Below are 22853 nucleotides of genomic sequence, written 5' to 3'. Positions count from 1 at the left end.
GAAATAATTCTTCATAGTTGCCAAACATGGCCCATAAGATTTCGATACTATAGGAACCAGACCGAATATCAATTCATTATTTATATGCAAACATCTTGCAAAATTCTGAAAATCAATGCTTGCTATAGATGGAAAAACTGTTATTTCTTTCAAATCGACTGTGTCACTCGAGATAGTTCAAACACTTCCACAATCCCAACTGAGGATCACAGCCTTTACAACAGCACAACTGAGAGGAAATTCCTCTCCAAAGAATCAAATGCCCTAAAGAAAGAAAATGGTACAATAATAACAAGACGCTCTCACTTTCCACAGGAGAAAAGGATGGTGTTACCTGACAAATGAGGCAAATTAATACTATGTCGCCCCGGGTCTGAGGTTCGCTTCTTCAAACACTTGCCCTCATCCGCCCCCACGTCATACAAGTCTTCACAAAGCTGCCAAAGAAAAATCCCCGAGAGTCTATCTAGCATCTGACCTTATACGACCCAGCTTTGGTAATATATCGGACCGACTCAACTGTATTGTATCCAGTCTTTTCCCACACCTAGTTTATGAGATTACTACAGTTGATCAGGTTCCACAAACAAGTAGTACAAATGAAGCTTAGCAAATTACTGACATATATATACCTTGAGAAATCGTACTCGTAAACCGGATGCAGTAAACATTGGAACCTGAAGAAAGCAAGTTTCCAATAATCAATTATTGCCAACATGCATTTAAGATACTAATTACTGATTAGGAGCAAATGATATTAATATGGATGGATCAAGTGGAACCCACTTATGAAAATGTGCTTCAACTACCATACATAAGACAAATTTAGACACGTATAAGCCAAGTGACACCATGGCCATAGGAGAAGACATTCTCTTTCTTGTTTCCTTGCTATTGCATGTACATTCATATGGAAATTTTTACTGCCACCCAATTGTTATTTTTCTAAGATAGGAGATTTTATTGTTCATTAGCCGACCCCAACTAGTTTGGGACAAAGGCTTAGTTAAGTTAAGTTGAGTTGATTTGAGTTGAGTTGAGTTGAGTTGAGTTGAGGAGATTTTAATGTACAAGAACCTGATTGGATGGATAATAAAATATTTTCTATTGTAGCATCTTTATATTGCACATGTGAAATATAATATATTGCAAGAGGAAACACATTCTGTTATGAGATATTCTCCCCTTGGGGACGTGCACAATAAATTCATTATGGAATATTTTTCCATGCAATACTTTTTTTGAAAAATATTTCCAAATAAAAATTATATTTTGCATATGCGTAATATAAAATTATTAAAATAAAAACATATTTAGCTTGTGTATTCAATCAGTCAACAAACCTACAAAAAAAGAATCTAAATAAAGACAAGGGTGAGAAGGATACCAGAAAATTAGGGTGGCAATACCACTCCAAAATTTTGTATAGTTTTTATATGCTTCCATTTATCAAGACAAATTTCCTATACTTTGCCTTTACGAACTAATATTTATGTGAGTATATTTTTCATTATACCATATTACTGTATATAGTATCAGCTTCTTGGGGTTTTCAAGGACCCCTATTTATGACACCTCATGTCCATGCTCAACAGCGACATGCACCCACATCTAATTTACATAGGATTTTGTTGTGAGGGGACTTTCTTTAATAAATTTGAAGAACTGGCATTGATCAAAAAAAAAAAAGCCAGGCGACCTGTGTAAAGGCTTCCAGGGCACCCTCAACTCTCACGTGTAAAATACTAAACGGCAGCAGAGCATGTCCAGTGGCTTCAATTTACTTTTTCCTTTTTTCTCATAATTAGATGACCAGCAAGAACCCAATTTTTGGAAGACTCGGCATATCATAGAGAACACAATGGCTTTTTGTTGTGTGAAATTCCTAACAATTTTGTTAATGGTTCTAATGGCTAAATATCTACTTGAAATAACAATTGTAAAGTAAAATGTATCAGTTAATCAATACAATATTTTCAATGTTCCCGTTGAGGTCTACATAAAAGAAAAAAGAGAGCAAAATTAAGCAGTGTGCATGTGTAAGAGTGCATTAAGCAGTGTGCACGTGTAAGAGTGCACAAGGGGAGCCAATGTTCACAGTAAGTACAAGATACACGGGGCATATGATAGGAAGCAAATACTCAATATGCCAAAAGCTCACGTGAATACAGTGTATAGCTGTGCTACATGTACATATGCTATAGATAGATGTACAGACTTCTGTAGTGGTCCTCAAACACACCAACTGTCCCACTGTAACCTTTTTATACATGGGGCATATGATAGGAAGCAAATACTCAATATGCCAAAAGCTCACGTGAATACAGTGTATAGCTGTGCTACATGTACATATGCTATAGATAGATGTACAGACTTCTGTAGTGGTCCTCAAACACACCAACTGTCCCACTGTAACCTTTTTATACATGGGGCATATGATAGGAAGCAAATACTCAATATGCCAAAAGCTCACGTGAATACAGTGTATAGCTGTGCTACATGTACATATGCTATAGATAGATGTACAGACTTCTGTAGTGGTCCTCAAACACACCAACTGTCCCACTGTAACCTTTTTATCTCAGGATTGAAAATTATAATAAATAATCATCTATTCAACAAGGAACCTCTCAACAACAATATGATCATGCATCCACTGATCCTTAAGATATAAAGGAAAAAGATTTAAAGACACTTTATGATTGTCCAAAACAGGCACCTTAATGTTGCCAACTTGCCATGTGGACCAAAATAGAGCACGTTTATCCTTTTACCAAAAAAATAGGGGATAGTTATAATAAGAAAAAATTGTTATTAATGTGGTGTCGCATACATGCCAGAAAAGGGAGGTCCGGCAGGGAGGCAGGGACCTCCCTGAAACGGGCATGTTTTCATAACAGCTCTCAGATATAAATATAAATTATGGTGCCAGTATGAATTGATAACACTTCTTTTATTTCCTTATTAGGTAATGAAGTCGGTGTGTTTGATAATGAAGCAGTATTTCAACTAGCTTAAGAGGTTGCAACTGAAGATTAATACGGCACCTGAAATTCCATTTGAATCGGCGGCCAAGTCCATGACTTCTTTTCTAGTGGAAATCAACTCTACCTCGGCACTCATGGTTGGCTCAGTTTGTCCAGGGAATTTTCGTATCCTGCAAAGTTTTGAATATTTTAAATGCTTCAAAGCATCATAAATGTACTTAACTAGGAAAAAATGGTACATAACAGGAAATTCAGTAATAATTTTTTTGAATGGTGAAATAATTCAGTAATATTGAAACATGTGTATTGACACTACGATACTTTGTTTATAAGAAAATTACTGGATTGAACTGCACGGAAAAAAATATAGGATACTTTGTTTCTAAGAAAATTACTGGATTGAACTGCATGAAAAAATTCAGTAATATTGAAACATATGTATTGACACGAGGATACTTCATTTATAAGAAAATTATCCATATGCATGCTCCTTTCATGGCCAGTCAAGTTCCCAAGGAAATCCATCTTCCTTTCTTGATGATTCCAACTATTACCAATAAGAATGCATAACATGCAGGGATCTTTTGTTCTATGTAGACATGAAAGGAGCTTAGATTTTTTATTCCTTCTCTTTTTTGCTTTTCCAGAATTTAGAAGGATTAGTTTGTGTTCTGACTTCTGAGTACTTTGCATATGTTTTAGCAAAGCTTAATTGTAGACTACTCGGCATCTCTAGGAATCGAATAGGCCGGTAAGAGTTGATGGGATAAAATTTATGTGAATAAAAAAACAGTAGACACCGAATGGATAGGACTGTTCCTGCAGAATTATAATTTGACCAGTAGTTAATGTCCACCTAATGGAATTATGACCAAGATAAAAAAATTCTGACTATGGCCATTCAGGTAAAAAAAAAAAAACTTCTGAATATGGGCCAAATGGAAGAAACAAGCCTAACTAGAGAATGTATGCATCTATTGATGGCACATGGAAGATAGAATGCCCTTAGATTTTTCTTGGAAGCAATTAGGTTATTTTCTTAAGTGCAAGGGGACTGATCATTTCATCAAAGATAAGGCTACTATCAGAAGTTAGCAAAAGGAATAAATCTAATGATATTATGGCAGCTTCATGGTTAAAACTTTAGGATTTATAAAACCGCGGGACTGGAAATATAGATGAGGAATGATATGTTCAGTCATTGAATAGCCATCTTTGGGTGCATGCAACACTAGAAACATGAAAGGAGGGTGGGGGTGGTTTTGTGTGTGGGCATGTGTGTGTTGGGGTTTGGTTGGGGGGGGGGGGGGGGGGGGGGTGGGGGGGTCGGGGAGGGCTCTAATTTGGGTTGAGGGTGATTCAACTAATGTTTTCTCTTGACATATGGGAGAAATGGCGTTCCATGGAGTTTCGCTAACTATGTTCTGCAGATCAGAGAGATTTTAGCCAAGATGGATTCTAACATCGTACTCATTCCCCGGTTGACAGAATAATGATTCTAATGTATTCACAAAGTTTACTGAAATTTCATAAATATGGTTGCCTATTTAGGTGTTATAATCTTGTTCAAAGTAAGGTAGCCCCTCTTCATTTAGGAGAAGCAGGTGGCTCTGCAGCTACAGTGACTCCATCCAGAACAAGTTCTTGTGCAGTCCTTTGTGGCTCCAAATTCTATACCTTCTTCCGGTAGAGGAAGGCTCTCCGATCTCTTCGTCTAACATTGAGGCAAGCTCTGCCGTGGTCTTAGTGTAGGCACATTGTGCCTTTTCGCTTGTAGTTGGAACTCCTGGTCCCTTTTGCTTAGTCTAAAACTTTTTTAACTTCTTTTAAAAAAATTCTGATTATCAAAAGGCAAAATGATACTTTTCCCAATGTATGAATGTCAGAAAGTGAATCTTCTTGAATTACGGAAAAAACAAGATGGCATTATGAAGCACATAAGTTATGTCAAAATTGTAGAAGTATTGAATACTCACTTCCAGACTATGCAGTCAATAGATGCATTGTACTTGGCTCGACCAGATGTCACTTGAAAACTTGTCTTTGCTGTTTGCCTTGGAACAGGAACCTGACAACCACTCCAAGAGCAAACATTTTTGCACCAAAGACACTCTTCACCTGCAAAATTACAAGCAGTAAGAATACTGGTGAATCATGAAAAGATGAAATATGCAACATATTAATGTCAACTACAAACCTTAACATTTACTTCCATCCGTGTTCTACCAAATTCCTTGATTGTTGGCAACACCCGAAAGGGAAGTTTTACACCCTCAGTGATACGATACCTATGAAAAACCACAGGAAATGCGATATGATAAATGCACATGTGGTTAATCAAGGCAACCGTAACAACAATCCTATTCCATAGTGGTGTAGAAAAGTCTATGGTCTGCATCAAATTACAAAGTCAAAAAAGAAGTTGCTTCCTTTAGTTCACTAAGAACATGCAATCTAAACTTACATTTGCACAGAGGGATGATGTCATTCAAAATTAGCGGACCTCAGTTGATGATCAACCAGTGAAACAATGGTCCAGTGAATCTATCAACTACTGAAGATCATCCATCTACGAGCAAAAAAACTACTCTAGCTAGAAACTCTCAACACCACTATGGTGGACTAGAAATACCTTGCAAAAGAAAGGATTTGCGTCATATAATCAGGAAATGTTTTGGATTCCTAGTCCCCTACTTCAGAAAGAAGTTAAATGGACACTTAAGAAGAAAACAGGATGCCACTGCACACTCGTATGTGTTCTGTCCTTGTAAGAATGAGTCCATGTAATGAGATCTCTCTTTTCTAATGATTCTACACTGGTAAAAACATGTCCATGAATCTTCGAAAGGTCTTCCCGGGAAACCACACCTTCCACATGATTTGTGTTGGAAATTGACAAGTATGGATGAGCAGCCATAGAGAAAACTTGAGCATGACATAATGAAAGGAAGACATTAATACGTGACAACATCAGAACATCTAACCCCTACAAAATCACAAGAATCAGCAGCTTACTCTCCAGTAATGCAAATATATGGTATTGGGAGGACGGCTTTAATTTCAACATGTATATTAGTATATCAAGTGGATACATTCATGTCAACTACCCAATTCAGCCACTGATGTACCGATGTTCATTTAACAACCATCCCTATACGCAAGGGGTATGCCAGATCCACAGATACTTTATTAAGAGTTTCACAAACGTTGATTTTCCTTAGCTACAACCCATCATATAGAGCACATGCACTGGCCATTCATATGATAATGGCTTAAGGAAACCTAATGCACTGACTTGTACTACTAAGAAAGTAATTGAAACCATATTCACTCGTTGCAATTCAAGAGTCTTTAAAGCAAACAAGATTCCATATTTTCCTCAGTTCACTACAAGTCATTTCAAGTCTGCGACATTTGAACGAAACAGATAAAAAGAAGAGCATTGGATAAGATATATGAGAGAAGAATATTATGCTTACTTCATTAATTCAAATTCACCGTCAGGTGGCACAAAACTCACAGTCTTCTCTGAGTTGAACCTCGTTAAGTTTACACATTGGTGGAAAGTCACATCATCGAGCTCAATGGTCTTTCCACTGCAAAAGAGAGCAACTTCCAATGCTAAGTTAACAGACAACCAGAAGAATATCAGCAACTAACAGTTTTAACCTAAAAGAGACCACATATAAAGGGGAAACAAAGACTAGCAATACCTTTAAAAGCTACCAATGCGAATTTACTACGCTAAAATCCAACTCAAAACATTTTAATGGTTAAAAAATTACTAGCTGAAGAGAGAAACAACAAGATGAAATAAGTGCAAGCACTTCAGAATTCACAAGATGAAACAACACATTGACCTACCAACGTTAAGGGAAAAAGCACCCTGGAGAATGACCAGTCAAAAACTACCTTTTAGCAGGTCGGGATTTAAGTTGTGATTCCTTTTCAAGGCCAATTTTGTCGTTTAAGCCCAACTTTAGATCCGGCATTCCAGATAGAAAGCACTTCATGAAGAATATTCCCCGTCACATCACAACATAGAACACTGCCTATAATCACCCAAATAATTGGCGGAAATAATTAAACAACCAAATTAGAAACAATAAAAATTTTGCAATAAGAGAAATCAACACCTGGGAATCCATTACATACCTTTTGAAGACATAAGAAGATTCACACTTTCTACAATATCTAGGGAAACCTACAGTGTAAGGACATAAGAAACCTTTTTGTCGGTCGATTGTCTCGCCATACACAACTGATAACAAGAAGCAAAAGAAAAAAATGTCACCTCATTCTTCTTATACAAGAGACCCTCATGTCTCCAACCAACACCACCTGTAACTTGTAGAGTTGTGTTGGGAACAGGCTTGTCTGCAGGCTGTAGAATATTTTCATATTGCAGAAACAAATGGTTAGAAAAGTTCCAATTTACAATAAATGTTAGACATTTACATCGAGCAGTCCTTATCTGTATGTTTAACTAAAAAGGGGTCACCTAGGAGACAGAAATTATAGCTATGCTAAGATCTGACATTGGATGAGAATGGTGAACGAACTCCTTCCTGCTTGATGTAAAGCTTCAAAATTTCAGGAGAAAGAATTTTGGGGTAACCAAAATCCATGATTTCTACATGTTAAATAGCATTTGTCATATAACAATCATAACACCAACTGAATGATGACACAAGATAGATCTTTATTTGCAGAGAAGTATAATGTGCAGTAGAGAAACCACATAATAAAGTCAGCTTCTTGCATACAAAAACCCCAATGCCAGAATAAGAGAAAAACTAACACATCAGCTCCGCAGAAGTAACAACTCAAAATTTTCACGTCAACCTCAGTAAAAAGTAAGTACAAAGTTACACCATAATAACCTTGTTAGTTTAGAAACCCATGGGCCAGAACAAAGCAATCGATTGGATCCGGTACAAGCATTTTCAAACTTGGAAATATAAATAGATGAAATCAACGGAAAATAAAAAACATATAATATTTGAAATAATTGGTGAACTGGACTGAACAGCCCAAAATACAGAATGCTAAAAATACCAAACCCCTGAAAGGGTCCAAAAAAATGATTTGAGGGAACAGCGAAAATTACATTATGATTTTACTGCACATGTACAGACAAAAGAGCTGCGTTAGAATCCTCGGAAAAATTCTAGGTGACCATAGAAAAATTGACGAAGCCTTCAAATGCTAAATAGAATTAAACGGAAAAGGCAGAGGAAAGCAGCTTTATTTCCTACAAGATATCCTTAGAGTCGCACTAGCACAATTCTCTTACTTCAGCCAAAATCCCATTAAGTACAATTGGAAATTCCAAACATTGTTTACTTAAATAGTTCCTGCAAAGCTATGTAAGAAAATAGATAACACCAGTAACTATATTGCTATCCAATGACAACAAATCTCAAAACAGCCTTAGCCATAATCTGATAACAAACCCATCCCTCCACTTTTAGCAATTAATGTGGGTCAAAGATAATTAGAGCAAGAAAATCCCTATAATACAGATAACTAACTGATTGTACAAACTTACGGCAAAAAACAGAAAAAAAGAAGAAGAAAATGAAAAGGAATGCCTCTTGAGGTTCATTGCATCAGCACATAAAGAAATGGGATAGAATGAGTACCATCCAAAAGTTCATAAATCAGAACGAAATTGTTACGAATAGCATCTTCATCAAATGCCCCACCAAAATAAGATTTGAACAGTGCAACCGCCTGTTCCAAAAATAAAGCACCCCCTTTATCAGGCTATATGATATTAGTAGTAGAAGCAGAACAACTTATGGCTTAACTGACTTAGATGACCAGGCCAAAAATTTATTACGGCACAGTGGCAGCCTCGAAGTGGTGAAATTTTATTAAAAAAAATACCAGAATCAACAAAATCACAACGCGTCTGTATAATAAATCCTACAATTTGAAACATCCTTCTGTTTTCAATAAATTAAATACTAACTTATTGCTGATTGATTAAACTTAGATTTCTAACAGCATCAAGGATCCAAAAGCAACCTAACATCTTGATGTTTTGAGAGAAATTAGATTTCTAAAAGATCTAAGAGCCAAAAGCAACCATAAACTAAAAAACTACAAAAGGGGTGGCGTTAAAGGTATATGCAATGTAGTCATTGTAACAAAGCAACCATAAACATAAACTACAAAACAGGTGGTGTTAAAGGTATGTGTGATGTAGTCATTGTTGCATCAGCAAGTGTTGGGAACGAGAGGAACCAAAGTTATTAAATTTGAACTACTAAGGATGGGACACAATACCATTAAATCATTCCAAAATTTTGATAAGAGGATGTGTTCAACTCAATGGCCCAAAATTTGATGGTTTCTGATTCAAGTTCTACATTCGTAAATTGGTAACCCCATTTTGATACTTGATAACCCCAATCCCAGAGACTTGAAAACCCCCTTCCAAAACTCCAGTACCCTCGGTCAATTTTCAAGGACTTGATAAGCCCATTCAGAAATTGGTAACCTCATTTTTTATACTAGATAACCCCAATCCCATAGACTTGAAAACCCCCTTCCAAAACTCTAGTACCCTTGGCCAATTTTCAGGGACTTGATCACCCCATTCAGAAATTGGCAACCCCATTTTTTATACTAGATAACCCAAATCCTAAAGACTTGAAAACCCCCTTCCAAAACTCTAGTACCCTCGGCCAATTTTCAAGCACTTGATAAACCCATTCGAAAATTGGTAACCCTACTTTTGAGAGTTACTAACCTCCTTCCAGAGAGTTGATAAACCCCTTCTGCCACAAAACCCCCTGCCTATAGCAACTCTTCTAATGGCATTACAATTTTGCTCATGATAGAAATAATAAAAGAAATGGATGTTGCTTTCATTAAATGTGCTTCATATATTACATCCCAATTTGTGTATTACAAAAAAAAAAAAAATTAAGTAAATCAAAAAATGTGTAGCCATCCGTTCATGTATTACATCAACTTTTTCTTATACAACAACTTGTCTTCCAAAAAAGTGAGTGAAGCCATCAATGCATTATCTCCAGAACTCACCCTAAAACACAAATCGCTTAAACCATAAACAAGATAGATCAGAAATAGAGGAATGAAAAATAGTGCAAAACCCTAAAAAAAAAAATGAAAAACAAAACCTAAATACAAAGAGATAGATCGTAAGAACTCAACATTCAAGTTTTCAAGATTTGCCAGCAACAATGGTGGCTGAACATGGAGGAAGATGACTAGTAGGATAAAAATAAAAAAAGTGATAATGAAAAAGTAAAAGAAGAGGGAAGAAGGAAAAAACAACGTCAAAACATGTTGTAAATGCCAGAGGGCATTTTCGTCCAGCTTTAACTAACAAGACCTCTTTTATCCCTCGTTGATAATTTTTGAAAAGCATGGTTCTGTTGATAATTTTGCCTAATGTTTGGCCTCCATTAGTAATTGTTCCAACAAAAAACTCTTTTTACCCTCTAAGGATTTGGCCCGAGGAAGAAAAGGCGGCGAATATCCCTTTACTCTTTGGAATAAGTTTAGGCATTATTAGTCCAAAAACTCTTTCGTCTTGAGCTGTATTTGCGTGACGTGATAGCATCATTATGACTCTCTGTTGGCACCATCTCCACAATACAAGTGGCACAGGTTCGATCTAGACCGCCCATCTTTTCAATTACAACATCCGGATCATAGAGATATCTTATCCATCAGATCAGGAACAGGCAATTAAGTAAAACTTGGACAAACATGAAGCATGGTCCACATTCAAATCACATCAATCGGACGGCTATGATCTTTCAAGGGCCCAACACCTCTCTACAAATCACCAAGCCCCCTTTTTTCTTCTTCTTGTCGGTTCGGTTCTGTTGCCGCTCTGATCTTTTATTTATTTTGTCTTTTGAGGTTTGAGGGTTTTGGTCTGAAAACCAGATGAGATTTTTGAGACGGATTGCCGGCATTTTCGGATTCTTGAAGGACGAAAATCACGAAACGAACAATAACGAAGAGGAAAACGACAACGAAGATCGTGGGGAGAGAGAAGAGACGCGTCCTCGTGGCCCTATGAAAGGGTTTAGCGTCAAGGTTCCTGTCCCCGTTGAAAGAGCCCATCAGGGTCCGGTTCTCGCCCCATGCAATCTCGGAGAAGGTGGAGTCCAGGTACTTCTTTTTAATTATAATTTTGGGTCTTTTATCACTTCCTTATGCAATCTTGTCTATTTAATTTCTGAATTTAACCCTAGAATTTCCCTCATTTTCCTTTAATCATCAAGGGTTGTATTTGATTGCTGGGTTACACGCACAAATGTTTTTAATTCAGTAAAAGAATCTGTTCCAATTCTGAACATACTCTTAGTTGTGGTGGGTATGCGTTTTAGGGTTGTGAGCCTGTAAGTGCGTAGATAGGGTTGTGATGTGGCGCTACCTTTTGCTTGTATTTATGAAAAGTATATTCTAGTGAAAATGCAGAGAATTTTGAAACCAAAACAGAAACTTTCAAGAGACTCATGGTTCCTCTTGAATTGAACCATTATCAGGTCCGTTTACCTCGAATAATCTGGGCTCCCAACATTTCTCTATCCATGCTAAAAGCAACTGCCACATGTATAGGCTCGAGACCATTTGATACTCAAAAGTCAAAACCTTGCACCTTTCTAGGGAGTCAAAAAATTTTCCCCAACGGATCTATCTGCAATTATTGCTTCATCAATCTCCATGCGCCCCCATATCGATAGCAGTTTTTGAGGCAGGAATTTGGTCATCCAGAAAAATCCTTCTCCCCCTCGAGTAAGGACGGGGGCAGGTGCCCAAGGGCTTATGTGTGGACTAAGGATCGCAAGCCCTCTATATCCATTTCTCATGGAGTGTGACAAATTTGGATTGTCGATTTCTTATTTCTTTAGAAACATGCACATATATACATAAAGTGTGAGCTTTGAATCCCTGATTAGTAGGGATTTATTCCTATCCTAGCATGTATATTTCTATCTTTACAAATGTGTGAATAGGTAACTTTATATACAGCCACAATCAAACAATACGGTGAGCAAATCACGTGATATCATGGATATCACAGTGAGCTTTCCTAATACTCCCCCTCAAGTTGGAGAGTGAATAGAACTCCCAACTTGCCAATAAGATGATGAAATTGAGCTTTGCTGAGAGGTTTGGTGAAGAGATCCGCAACTTGTTGCTTACTTGGAAGGTAACGAGTGCGGAGTAATCCAGATTGAATCTTCTCACGAAAAAAATGACAATCAAGTTCAATGTGCTCAGTGCGTTCGTGGAAGACGGGGTTGGCTGCGATGCGTATGGCGGCTTGATTGCCACAAAATAGGGTTGTTGGTTCAGTTAGTAAGACACCCAAGTCGTGTAGGATATATGAAAGCCAAGTGAGTTCACAACTCGCTGCAGCCATGGCACGGTATTGTGCTTCTGCGGAAGAGAGAGAAACCATGGGTTGTTTCTTTGATTTCCATGATAATGGAGAGTTTCCGAGCATGGTGCAGTAGCCAGTCGTGGAGCGACGTGTCATCGGACAGCTCCCCCAATCAGAGTCACAAAAGACTTGCAATTGTAGGGTGTTATTAGAGGGCAGGAGAAGACCTTGGCCAGGAGATCGCTTTAAGTATCGTAGGACCCGCATGGCTGCATCAAAGTGAGGCTTACGCGGTTGATTCATGAACTGGATTAAGATGTGAACAGAGTAGACAATATCGGGTCGTGTGATGGTGAGATAGATCAAACGCCCCACAAGACGCCGATAGGATGTGGGGTCATGTAAAGGATCACCATCATCAGTGTTCAGCTTCAGGTTCTGTTCCATGGGAAAATCGACAGGCCTAGCTCTAAGAAGACCTGCATCATCAAGGATTTCAAGATTGTATTTCCGTTGTGAGATGCATATTCCTTGACGAGATCGAGCAACTTCAATTCCTAAAAAGTATTTCAAGGGGCCTAGGTCTTTAATGCGGAAGCGATGATGAGGGAAGGCCTTAAGAGATGTGATGGCGGCATCATCGTTGCCGGCTACAATGATGTCTTCAACATAAACCAAAACTGTTGTGAAGGAGGAGCCATTGTAGCGGGTGAAAAGTGAGTAGTCAGCACGAGATTGTTTATAACCGCGTCTTGAATGGTAGAAGAAAATTTGGAAAACCAATTTCGAGAAGCTTGCTTTAGTTCGTAGATCGATTTGTGTAATCTACAAGTAAGATGCTCCCCCTCACGAGAATATCCAGGTGGAATATCCATGTAGACTTCTTCGTCAAGATCACCATGAAGAAAGGCGTTGTGGACATCCAACTGGTGAAGTGACCAATTGCGGATAGAGGCAACGGCAAGGAGACAACGAACGGTCACTAATTTTGCCACAGTTGTGAATGTCTCATGATAATCCAAACCAGCCGTTTGAGTGTGGCCTTTAGCGACAAGACGAGCTTTGTATCGTTCAATGCTCCCATCAGAACGATATTTGATTTGATATACCCATTTGCAACCAATGCGTTTTTTGTCTTTTGGAAGAGGTACAATAGTCCATGTATGATTCCTTTCAAGTGCATGAAGTTCAGCCGCCATGGCTTCACGCCAAAGAGGGTCCTGCACAGCTTGAGCAAACGTTGCAGGTTCGGAAGTAGTAGAGAGGGGGGTAAACGATCATATGAAAGGAAATTAGATAAAGGAAAATGAGTACCTTTGATAGGAACCTGCGATGAATCAGATGATGAAGGCTGGTTAGATGACGTGGCGAGAGAACAATGAAAATCACGCAACCAAACGGAGGGTTGTCGTGGCCTATTGGAATGTCGAGTGGTGGGAATAGAAGAGGTGGGATTGGGAATGGGATTGGGAGTAGGTTCGGTATCAACAACTATGGGGAGGGCATCAACATGTGGTGTGGATTGGGGAGATGGGGGTGTTGAGATATTGGGTTTCGAAGAAGGGTCAAAGTCGACGGCTGAAATAGGTAGAGTGGGATGTGTAGAGGAGGAAGTGGTGGAAGTAGAAGAAAAGGGAAATGTGGTTTCTCGAAAAATAACATCACGACTGGTGAAGATTTGGTGAGATTCGAGGTCGTATACGCGGTAGCCTTTTTGTCCTTGTGGATAACCAATGAAGATGCATTTTGTGGCACGTGTGTCAAACTTATTCCGATGAGAACAGGTGTTGGTGGCAAAGCAAAGGCAACCAAAGGTTCGTGAGTGGGAATACGTAGGCCTTTTATTGAGTAGAACTTCATGGGGGGTTTTGTTAGAGAGAAGTGGGGTAGGTATGCGATTAATGAGATACGTAGCAGTCAAGACGCATTCTCCCCAAAAAGTAACGGGCAAGTTTGCTTGAAAACGAAGGGCCCTTGCAACTTCAAGAAGATGTCTATGTTTACGTTCAACAACCCCATTTTGTTGGGGTGTTGCAACACAACTGTGTTGGTGTAAAACGCCATGTTCTTGAAAAAAATCTCGCATGGAAAGAAACTCATAACCGTTGTCTATTTGAATGGATTTTATTGTGCAATTAAATTGGGTTTGAACAAAAGCAAAAAAAGACCGTAATAAAGATTGTGTTTCACATTTAAATTTCATAAGGTAAACCTTAGTGCATCGAGAAAAATCATCCATAATGGTGAGAAAATAATGTGCACCAGAATGAGGTGTGGAATAGCCACCCCATATATCACAATGAATTAAATGAAATGGTGTAGTAGTAGAAATTGAACTAGATATAAATGGTAAACGAGTTTGTTTTGCTAAAGGACAAATATCACAAGAACATTCAGAATTGAAAGAAACATCAGGAATAGACTTAGAGAGTTGTTGAAGCCGCGTAGAGGAGGGATGACCAAGACGTCGATGCCATAATTCATGTTGATGAAATTGAGAAGTTGTGCCAGCAAACAGTGTTTCTGCAAAGAAGTGGTAAAGTCCGCCATGTTCTCTACCCAGTCCAATCATCTTCTTCGTTGTTAGGTCCTGGAAGACGCAAAAATCAGGAAAAAAAGTAACTGAGCAATGAAGAGAACGTGTGATTTTGCTAACAGACATGAGATTAAAGGTAAAAGAGGGAACACATAAGACATTGTCAAGATGAATATTAGAATTGAGAGAGGTGGAACCAATGTGAGTGATGGAGGCTGTGGTGCCATTAGGTAATTGAACAGGGTGTAGTGAAGTGGGTGCAGAAGAAGAGTGTAATAAGGTGGGAGAAGAAACCATATGATCGCTCGCACCGGTATCAATAATCCAAGAATAAGGGCTTGAGAAAGAGGAGTTACAAGTGGATATACCTGCAAAATTTGCCATAGGTTGTGAAGAACCTTCATTAAGCATATACTTAATTTTTTGATACTCCTTTGGCGTGAAAGAAGGAACAAATGATTCAGCAATGTCGGAGACTTGCTTGGAGGAACTTCGACTAGATTTGTGCAATCGATGTCCCGGTGGATAACCAATCAACTTATAACAACGAGCTTTGATGGGTCCAACCAAACCACAATGTTCACACGTGGAGCGTTCTTTGCGATTATTGCGAGTGTCAACGGAGGAAGAGCGTGTGACGGCATTAGCAATAAGAGCAGCAGCCTCAGTTGTGGGAATCGATGCCGTAATTTCACGTTGCTTCTCTTCTTGAAGAACCAGGGAATATTCTTTATTGCGTGGAGGCAATGGGTCCATGAGGAGTATCTGGCCGCGAATGGCAGCATATGAATCGTTCAAACCCATAAGAAATTGGAAGACACGTCTCGTTGTTCATGATCTGAAAGAGCCTTGAGAGCCCCACAACTACAAGTGGGTAAGGAAATGTAGGATGCAAGTTCATCCCAATAACCTTTTAATTTATTGAAGTAGGCTGCGATAGAAGTTTGTTCTTGAAAATGAGAGGAAATGGATCTTTTGATTTGAAAAATACGTGGACCATTACTCTGAGAAAATCTTTCTTTGAGATCAGACCAAACTTCACGGGCAGATTCAGCATAGAGAACACTATTTGCAAGGTCGAGAGTGATCGCATTAAGAAGCCATGATAATACCATGTGATTACAACGAATCCAAAAAGGATAATCAGGAGATGTTGTGGCTGGTTTAACAATGGAACCATCGATAAAACCTTGTTTATTTTTTTTGAACTAAAGGCCATGATTATGGCACGACTCCAAGAGGCATAGTTGTCGCCATTTAAAGGTTGAGAAACGAAAACAGTATCCGGATTATCCGAGGGATGTAGAAAATAAGGATTGAAAGAATCAATCGATGGTTTGATGGAAAGAGTACCTGAAGCGGATTCGGATTCACGAGGAGCCGACATGACGAAGTTAGATGGGAGTGCGTCAAAAAAGAAGTCAAAGATTGACGTGAGTGCTTCGAAAAAAAATGATGGCAACAATGGTGAAGATGTGCCTGTAAGATTGGATGGGAAAAAAACTGTTGGAATTGCAACGATGGAAAGAGAACGATTTTCAAAATCTTAGATTAATGGCAGACGGAGGCTCTGATACCATGACAAATTTGGATTGTCGATTTCTTATTTCTTTAGAAACATGCACATATATACATAAAGTGTGAGCTTTGAATCCCTGATTAGTAGGGATTTATTCCTATCCTAGCATGTATATTTCTATCTTTACAAATGTGTGAATAGGTAACTTTATATACAGCCACAATCAAACAATACGGTGAGCAAATCACGTGATATCATGGATATCACAGTGAGCTTTCCTAATAGAGTGGGAAGGAAGGGAAGATGATCTTGGTTGGATGGGTGGAACCAATAGCGAGAATCCTGGGACAGACAGCCACAAGAAGTGTATAGAAAAGTCTTGGCCTCTCTATCTAGTGTTGTTTCTGCCACTTTAGATAATAATAACAAAGTGATGTTTTGACTAACTTTGTTGGTAAAAGCATTTTTTTTTTTTGAATGGTACTGTTGGTAAAAGCAATTAATATATCCTTCTCATAATCTCATTAGATATTGTTGTTACGCTTTCCAAATAGTGTTTTATATCTTCTTGAATCTTCGAGAAATTCTCTCTTGTCGAGTCAATTGGTTTAGTTCATAATAGACCAGCTTCATATATGAGATCCAAAATGTTGGGGTTCCACACAAACGCAAATAGTCCCACATCGGATAAGTGAAGTGAAGTGGATGTGCACCCAGTTATAAGGGAATGTGCACCAAGTTATAAGGGAATGTGCACCCTCCCTCTAACGGCTAGGTTTTAGAGGTTTGTTCTACCCTTTTAAATTCTCCTACACAAAACATACTTCCGTTGGGAGGTTGGCACCAACTCTAGAACGAGCTACTTCAATTCCAAGAAAATGTCTTAATTGTCCAAGATTTTGGCTATGAAAATGTTGCTTCAGATATAGCTTCAACTCCTCAATGCCTCTATGATCAGTACCTGTAATTACAATGTCATCAACGTATACACTGAGAGAAACCACTATATCTAGTTGTATTCCAACGACCAAATAAAGAGTGATTTGCATGACTCCTACGCTCTCATAGGACGCAACATTCTTATTAAATTTGTCAAACCAAGCTCTAGGTGATTTGATTCAGGCCATAAATGGCTTTCTTTAGTTTGCAAACAACATTCATCTCCCCATGAGCAACAGACCTATGTGGCTGCTTTATATGTACATCCTCTGCTAAGTCTCCATGCAAGAAGACATTCTTTACATCGAGGTGAAATACTGGAAAACCTATGTTCACAACAATAGATATCACGACCTGGACATAACTCGATTTGATAACCAAAGAGAATGTTTCTAAGTAACCCGCGAACTGCTAATGTAGAGTTAGTTGGGGTAATGGCACCGGCACACTATTCGTCTAAATAAGTTCTCCTTCGTCTTTTGATAGTTCTGACATCCAAAGTGAGCTCCGAGTCCACACCATATGACTGAGTAAAGCCCTTGGCAACTAACCGAGCTTCAAGATGTTCAACAGAACCATCCAGATGATACTTCATATTATAGCTCCACCTACAACCAACCACCTTCTTCAAATGAGGTAACTGAACTAAATCACATGTTTCAACTTCAAGGCAACAATCTCCTCTTGTATAGCACTAGTCAAGCTAGGATGAGACAATGCTTCATGATGAGAAATAGGAGCAGAACACGAGGCCAAAGAGAGCAAAACTGCAAAAACTTGGGGGAAGGCCATCAATAGAAACAAACTTAGAAATATGGTGGCAATTACATGAACATTTACCATTTTGAAACTCAACAGGAAGGCCATCATCTAAATTTTCATTAAGAGAAGAAGGTTGCAGATGCGGATTATCAGCCAAAATCGATGATGGTGGAGCATCTTCGGTGGTTAGTTCTTGTTTTGTTTGAAAATGTTTCCGGACATGGACTTTGGTGGCCCGAGGAGATACCTTACTATGCGATAAAGTTGGAAGAACAAGACCGATCCGGTTGGCACGAAGATGTCAATTCCTCAATCGAATTCAAATAGAAAGGGGTAGATTCAAAAAATGTAATATCGGGTCTCACAGAGTGTTTATGGAGAGAGAGAGAGAGAGAGAGAGAGAGAGAGAGAGAGAGAGAGAGAGAGAGAGAGAGAGAGATGTAATGATGATTTCCCTCCTGAATACAAGAGTATCCAAGAAACATACACTTAGTTGCACGGGGATCAAACTTGTCATTCCCAAGACCCAAATTATGAACAAAACACGTGCAGCCAAAAAATTTTGGTGGAAGATAAAAAAGTGATGCTGTGGGAAAGGGAATGGTGAACTCCGATTTACCATGCAGAGTTATATAGGAATATTCACATGAAGCATGAGCGCTCTAGAAACATCAAGAAGGCACCATTCAAGGAAAAAAAGAAAAAAAAGAAAAAAAAAAGGAAGAAAGAAACACCAAGAAGGTACCGAGTTTTCCTTTAAGACACTATTTTGTTGCGGAGTATGAACACATATTTGATGAATTATTTCCTTATCGGACAAATAGTTTTGAAAAGTGTGGGATATATATTCTTTATCATTATCAGATCTTAAAATTCACATATTCACACCAAACTTATTTACAATTTCAGCATGAAATTTCAAGAAGGCAGAAAATAGCTCATGGCTATCTTTGACCATAAAAGATAACCACGTAATCGCTGAGACTAGGGATCTTTTGCGTTTAATTAAACCACAAATAACGCACATAAGGAGATCTGCTAATGAGTTGGCCGACCATTTGGCGAAGGAAGAAGTGGAGAAGCTAAATATTGAGATGTTTCAATCTCTCCCACAAGGTGTTAGATAACGGATTTCGGTTATTCTCTCCATCTGATGCCTCAGTGTTGATTGTCATTACACTATTGATGCATACAAGTAATCTCTCTTATGTAATCTCTGGTGGGGGACTGTCACATGCTTTCGTTCTGCTTGGTTAGAGTTGTAATCTGTACGGGGACAACTTGTCCCTCTGCTGTACTTATGTTCCCCATGAAATGAATCTTGTTACCTTTCAAAAAAATAAAAATGACCCTAAGTTGAACAGAGGTCCTCCTATTATTTGATTCCCAATACCAGTGGTTATGCAAAGCAAACAGTTTTTTCTATTTTTTAATGGCTCAAAACATACAGCAATCATGATATTTAGGGAAATGGGGGGCATTGTTGGAGGCTAATTTTGTCCTCAATTCTATGTGGTGTTAAGGTGCACAACTATAAAATGTTAAATGCTTCGATGGCATTACTTCTCAGTTGATCATCACTACCAATTGCATTATTAAATGGGTTTCCTTTTTCCCTGCCTTGATGTGTCTGTCTTTACTTGTTTAGCCTCAGAGTGAGTTTGATTCTCTGAGGCAAATGAGGCGGAAACAAGAGCTTTGTCGTAGGGCCTGAGATGGTTTGCATCAAACGGCTCAGGTCCTCTCATAGTTGAAGGAGATTCATCCCATGTTATATCATGGGCAAGTGGCAAAGCAACCAGTCCTCGGGCGGTAGCTAACATCATTGACTAAATTAGAGATTTGGTGGAGCGAATTGAGATAAAATTTCAACACATGAAGAGGTCGGCAAATGAAGATGCAGATAGTTTAGCCAAAGAAGGGGCGGACAGAGAGGATATGGTAATTATACAACGCATTAGCTGCCACAAATAGGGACTACAATTTTAGCGGTAAAGGTTTCTCCAATACAGCAAAGGGGTTGAGTGGCGTGGGTTGTTCACATTTTTTAGTTGAGCGTGTAGCTGCTAGGGCCTGGGGTGCGGAGGCCGGTCACATTCCTTTTATTTTAATGTTAGCTGCGCGGATGTACTAGAGGACGTCTTGTCCCCACCATTATTTTATTTTTTGAATGGTGAAAGATATAATAAAACGACCGAGATGGTCGAAAAATACAAGATAAAGATACCGGGAAAAGATAAAGCTAAACAAACAAAGAAAGAGAAAACAACAAATAGCTCAGGGAGGGAGGGAGTCGTATTTTTCCAATGACTCCAGATGAACTCCACTCCTAGCAAGCTTATCCACCACACCATTGGCCAATCTTCTAATATGATTTCTCGTCCCCACCACTATAGTGTAGCTTTTGTCTAATTTAATGAAATCTTGTTACCTTTCTCAAAAAAAAAAAAAAAAAACACTCTGTGGACTAGAACCTGTAGCCCACTTTGGTAGTACAACATTGTCAACCTCCCCCCATTGGTTTGTCCAAGCTATACTTTGATGGTTCTAGCCTTGGTAATCTCGGGCCCATTAGTATAGGGGGTGTCCTAAGGGATTCAACAGGGGAGGTGGTTTGGGCCTTTTCAGGGCCTATTGAAACGATGCCAGCGAAGCAGAGATTAGGGCGGTTTATCATGGTTTAAGGCTTTTGGATAGAGATAGCATGGCCCAAACTATTGTAGAAGGGGTCCTCTTGATCGGCCTATGCTCTGATGTTCGTCCTGACATGCATGAGATCCTGTGTTTCTCCTATCAATGGGAAGGTAGGCATTCAATTGATAGCTCCCCTCTTCCGGCTGGTATTCCTTCCTTTGATGCTTGGGTGAAATGGGTGCTCGGCCCATTAGTAAGGCCTCTAGTTCATCATTGATTCCCCTCGTATGGGTATCTCGTGACCGACCTTCCATCAACTCATCATGTTGTGGCTCATATGATGCTGCAATCTAATCTGGTGGGTACCACTAAACCTCTCTCAATGCTGTAAGGTGGCTTAAGCGCTCGTTGAGATTTGCACGGTTCTTTGATGAGATAAAGGATAGAATGGAAGGCTCCTCTCTCACTTTTGTGTATGTGAGGAGATCGGCAGATGGGAGTGCTGACAAACTAGCTAGGGAGGGAGTACGTAGACAGAATTTAGAGTTCGATTTTTTGCCTCCTTGATTGGCCTTTTTGGTTATGTTTCGGTTGTTGGGCTTTTCTGTTTTGTTTCCTTTATTGTTAATTTTCCCACTGTTTCTTCTCTTTGTATTCTCGGGAAGCCTTCTCAGTCTGCTCTGTTTTCAACGAAATTTGTTACCATTCAAAAAAGAAAAGAAAAAAAGAACCTGTACGCCCTCAAACTCAGTGTTGTTGGTTCCACCGGATGGGGTACTCCCACGGTATGAGGTATTCCTTGTTTAACCTCAGAGTGAGTTTAATTCTCTGGGGACTAGGACCTGTAGAAAAATAAAGGGCGGCCCAGTGCACGAGGCTCCCGCCATTGCAGGGTCTGGCGAGGGCTAGATGTACCCGTGTACGCAGCCTTACCCCTGCTTTGCAGAGAGGCTGTTTCCGTGACTCGAACCTGTGACCACAAGGTTACAATGGAGCAACCTTACTGTTGCACAATGTGACCACCAGGTCACAATGGGGACTAGAACCTGTATGCCTTCAAATTCAGTGTTGTTGGTTCCATCGAATGGGGTATTCCCATGGTATGAGGTATTCCTTGTTTAACCTCAGAGTGGGTTTGCTTCAGGGTGAGCATTTGCAGGTTCATCCAGAGACACAAAAGCTACGATGGAAGGGTTCAGACGTTATATCTCCTTCTTTAACTTGTTTATTGGACTTTGCCATTAAAGTTTAATCCCACAATTGCATCAGATGGCTGAACGGCCTCAGTGGGGGCCAAACTCTGGATGCAAGCCTAAGGGGTAAAACAGTATTCTAAAACAGTGGGGACTTATGCCACAGTTGTGCCTTAGCATTTATGTTAAAGTTATTGTGTGTGATTTCAGCTGATAATTTTATTAGAGAATTTTGAATTATTAGGTGTAATGATCCATATAGACTCAATAAGTGCATAAATTGTCAAAGCATACTAAGCAAGTTATTCCATTAACTCAGGACTGTTTTCCCTTCATAACATGATTTCTTTAGCTTCATCTATATAACCTTGTAACCCCCCAATGACACTCGAATCCCCCCATAGTAACCCGATGCTCGTGGTTTACGGGTGATTGTGCGCATCCAAAGGGATTAGTCCCGCACTAAAATGGGGTGGGGATGCCCTATGTCATAAAAAAATATCTATATAACCTTGTTTTATTTTCTCTCCTATGTTGAATCAGGGTCTGGGGTGGTACGTGAAGCGCCTAAGAATAGATGAAGACGGGGATGTCGCAGACGAGTTCCTCGATGAGGTCTCGCCGGAAGCGTCAGACAATCAGAAAGTTTTTCCCAAGTTTGAAGTGAAGTACAGTACACGGCCAGCTAAAGTAAGGAAACAGATGATTTCCATGGATGGAAATATCCACCTCAGTGTGGAGCACAAGGGCAGATTGCAGTGGGTATAAGTAGCATGTAAGCCAGATTTTTGGGTTTCTCAATTCTTTCTGATTAATCTATATTGTATCACCTTGTAGAACAAAGTTATTGACATTTTCCTTGAATACCTCTTATTTTACCACGATACGTGCCTCCCTTTTTTCT

General features: G+C 39.2%; 1 protein-coding gene and 2 pseudogenes across 1 annotated transcript; 1 reads left to right on the top strand and 2 right to left on the bottom strand.

The window, feature by feature from the left end:
* Positions 1 to 128: 128 nt before the first annotated feature.
* On the bottom strand, positions 129 to 8934 carry LOC143876951 (AP-2 complex subunit mu-like; annotated as a pseudogene).
* A 1883-nt stretch (positions 8935 to 10817) lies between these two features.
* LOC143876512 (uncharacterized) lies at positions 10818 to 22830 on the top strand. The gene is made up of 2 exons (XM_077378213.1): positions 10818 to 11147; positions 22493 to 22830. The coding sequence occupies exons 1-2, from the start codon at positions 10920 to 10922 to the stop codon at positions 22715 to 22717; spliced, it is 453 nt and encodes a 150-aa protein (XP_077234328.1). The 5' UTR covers positions 10818 to 10919; the 3' UTR covers positions 22718 to 22830.
* Positions 12073 to 16289, bottom strand: LOC143876432 (uncharacterized; annotated as a pseudogene).
* Positions 22831 to 22853: the final 23 nt, after the last annotated feature.

The sequence above is a fragment of the Tasmannia lanceolata genome, unplaced genomic scaffold (genome assembly GCF_043159265.1).
Source record: "Tasmannia lanceolata isolate RefF3 unplaced genomic scaffold, GAP_Taslan_0.1 ptg000005l, whole genome shotgun sequence".
NCBI classification, from domain to species: Eukaryota; Viridiplantae; Streptophyta; class Magnoliopsida; order Canellales; family Winteraceae; genus Tasmannia; species Tasmannia lanceolata.
This window is presented reverse-complemented; position numbering and strand designations above follow the sequence as displayed.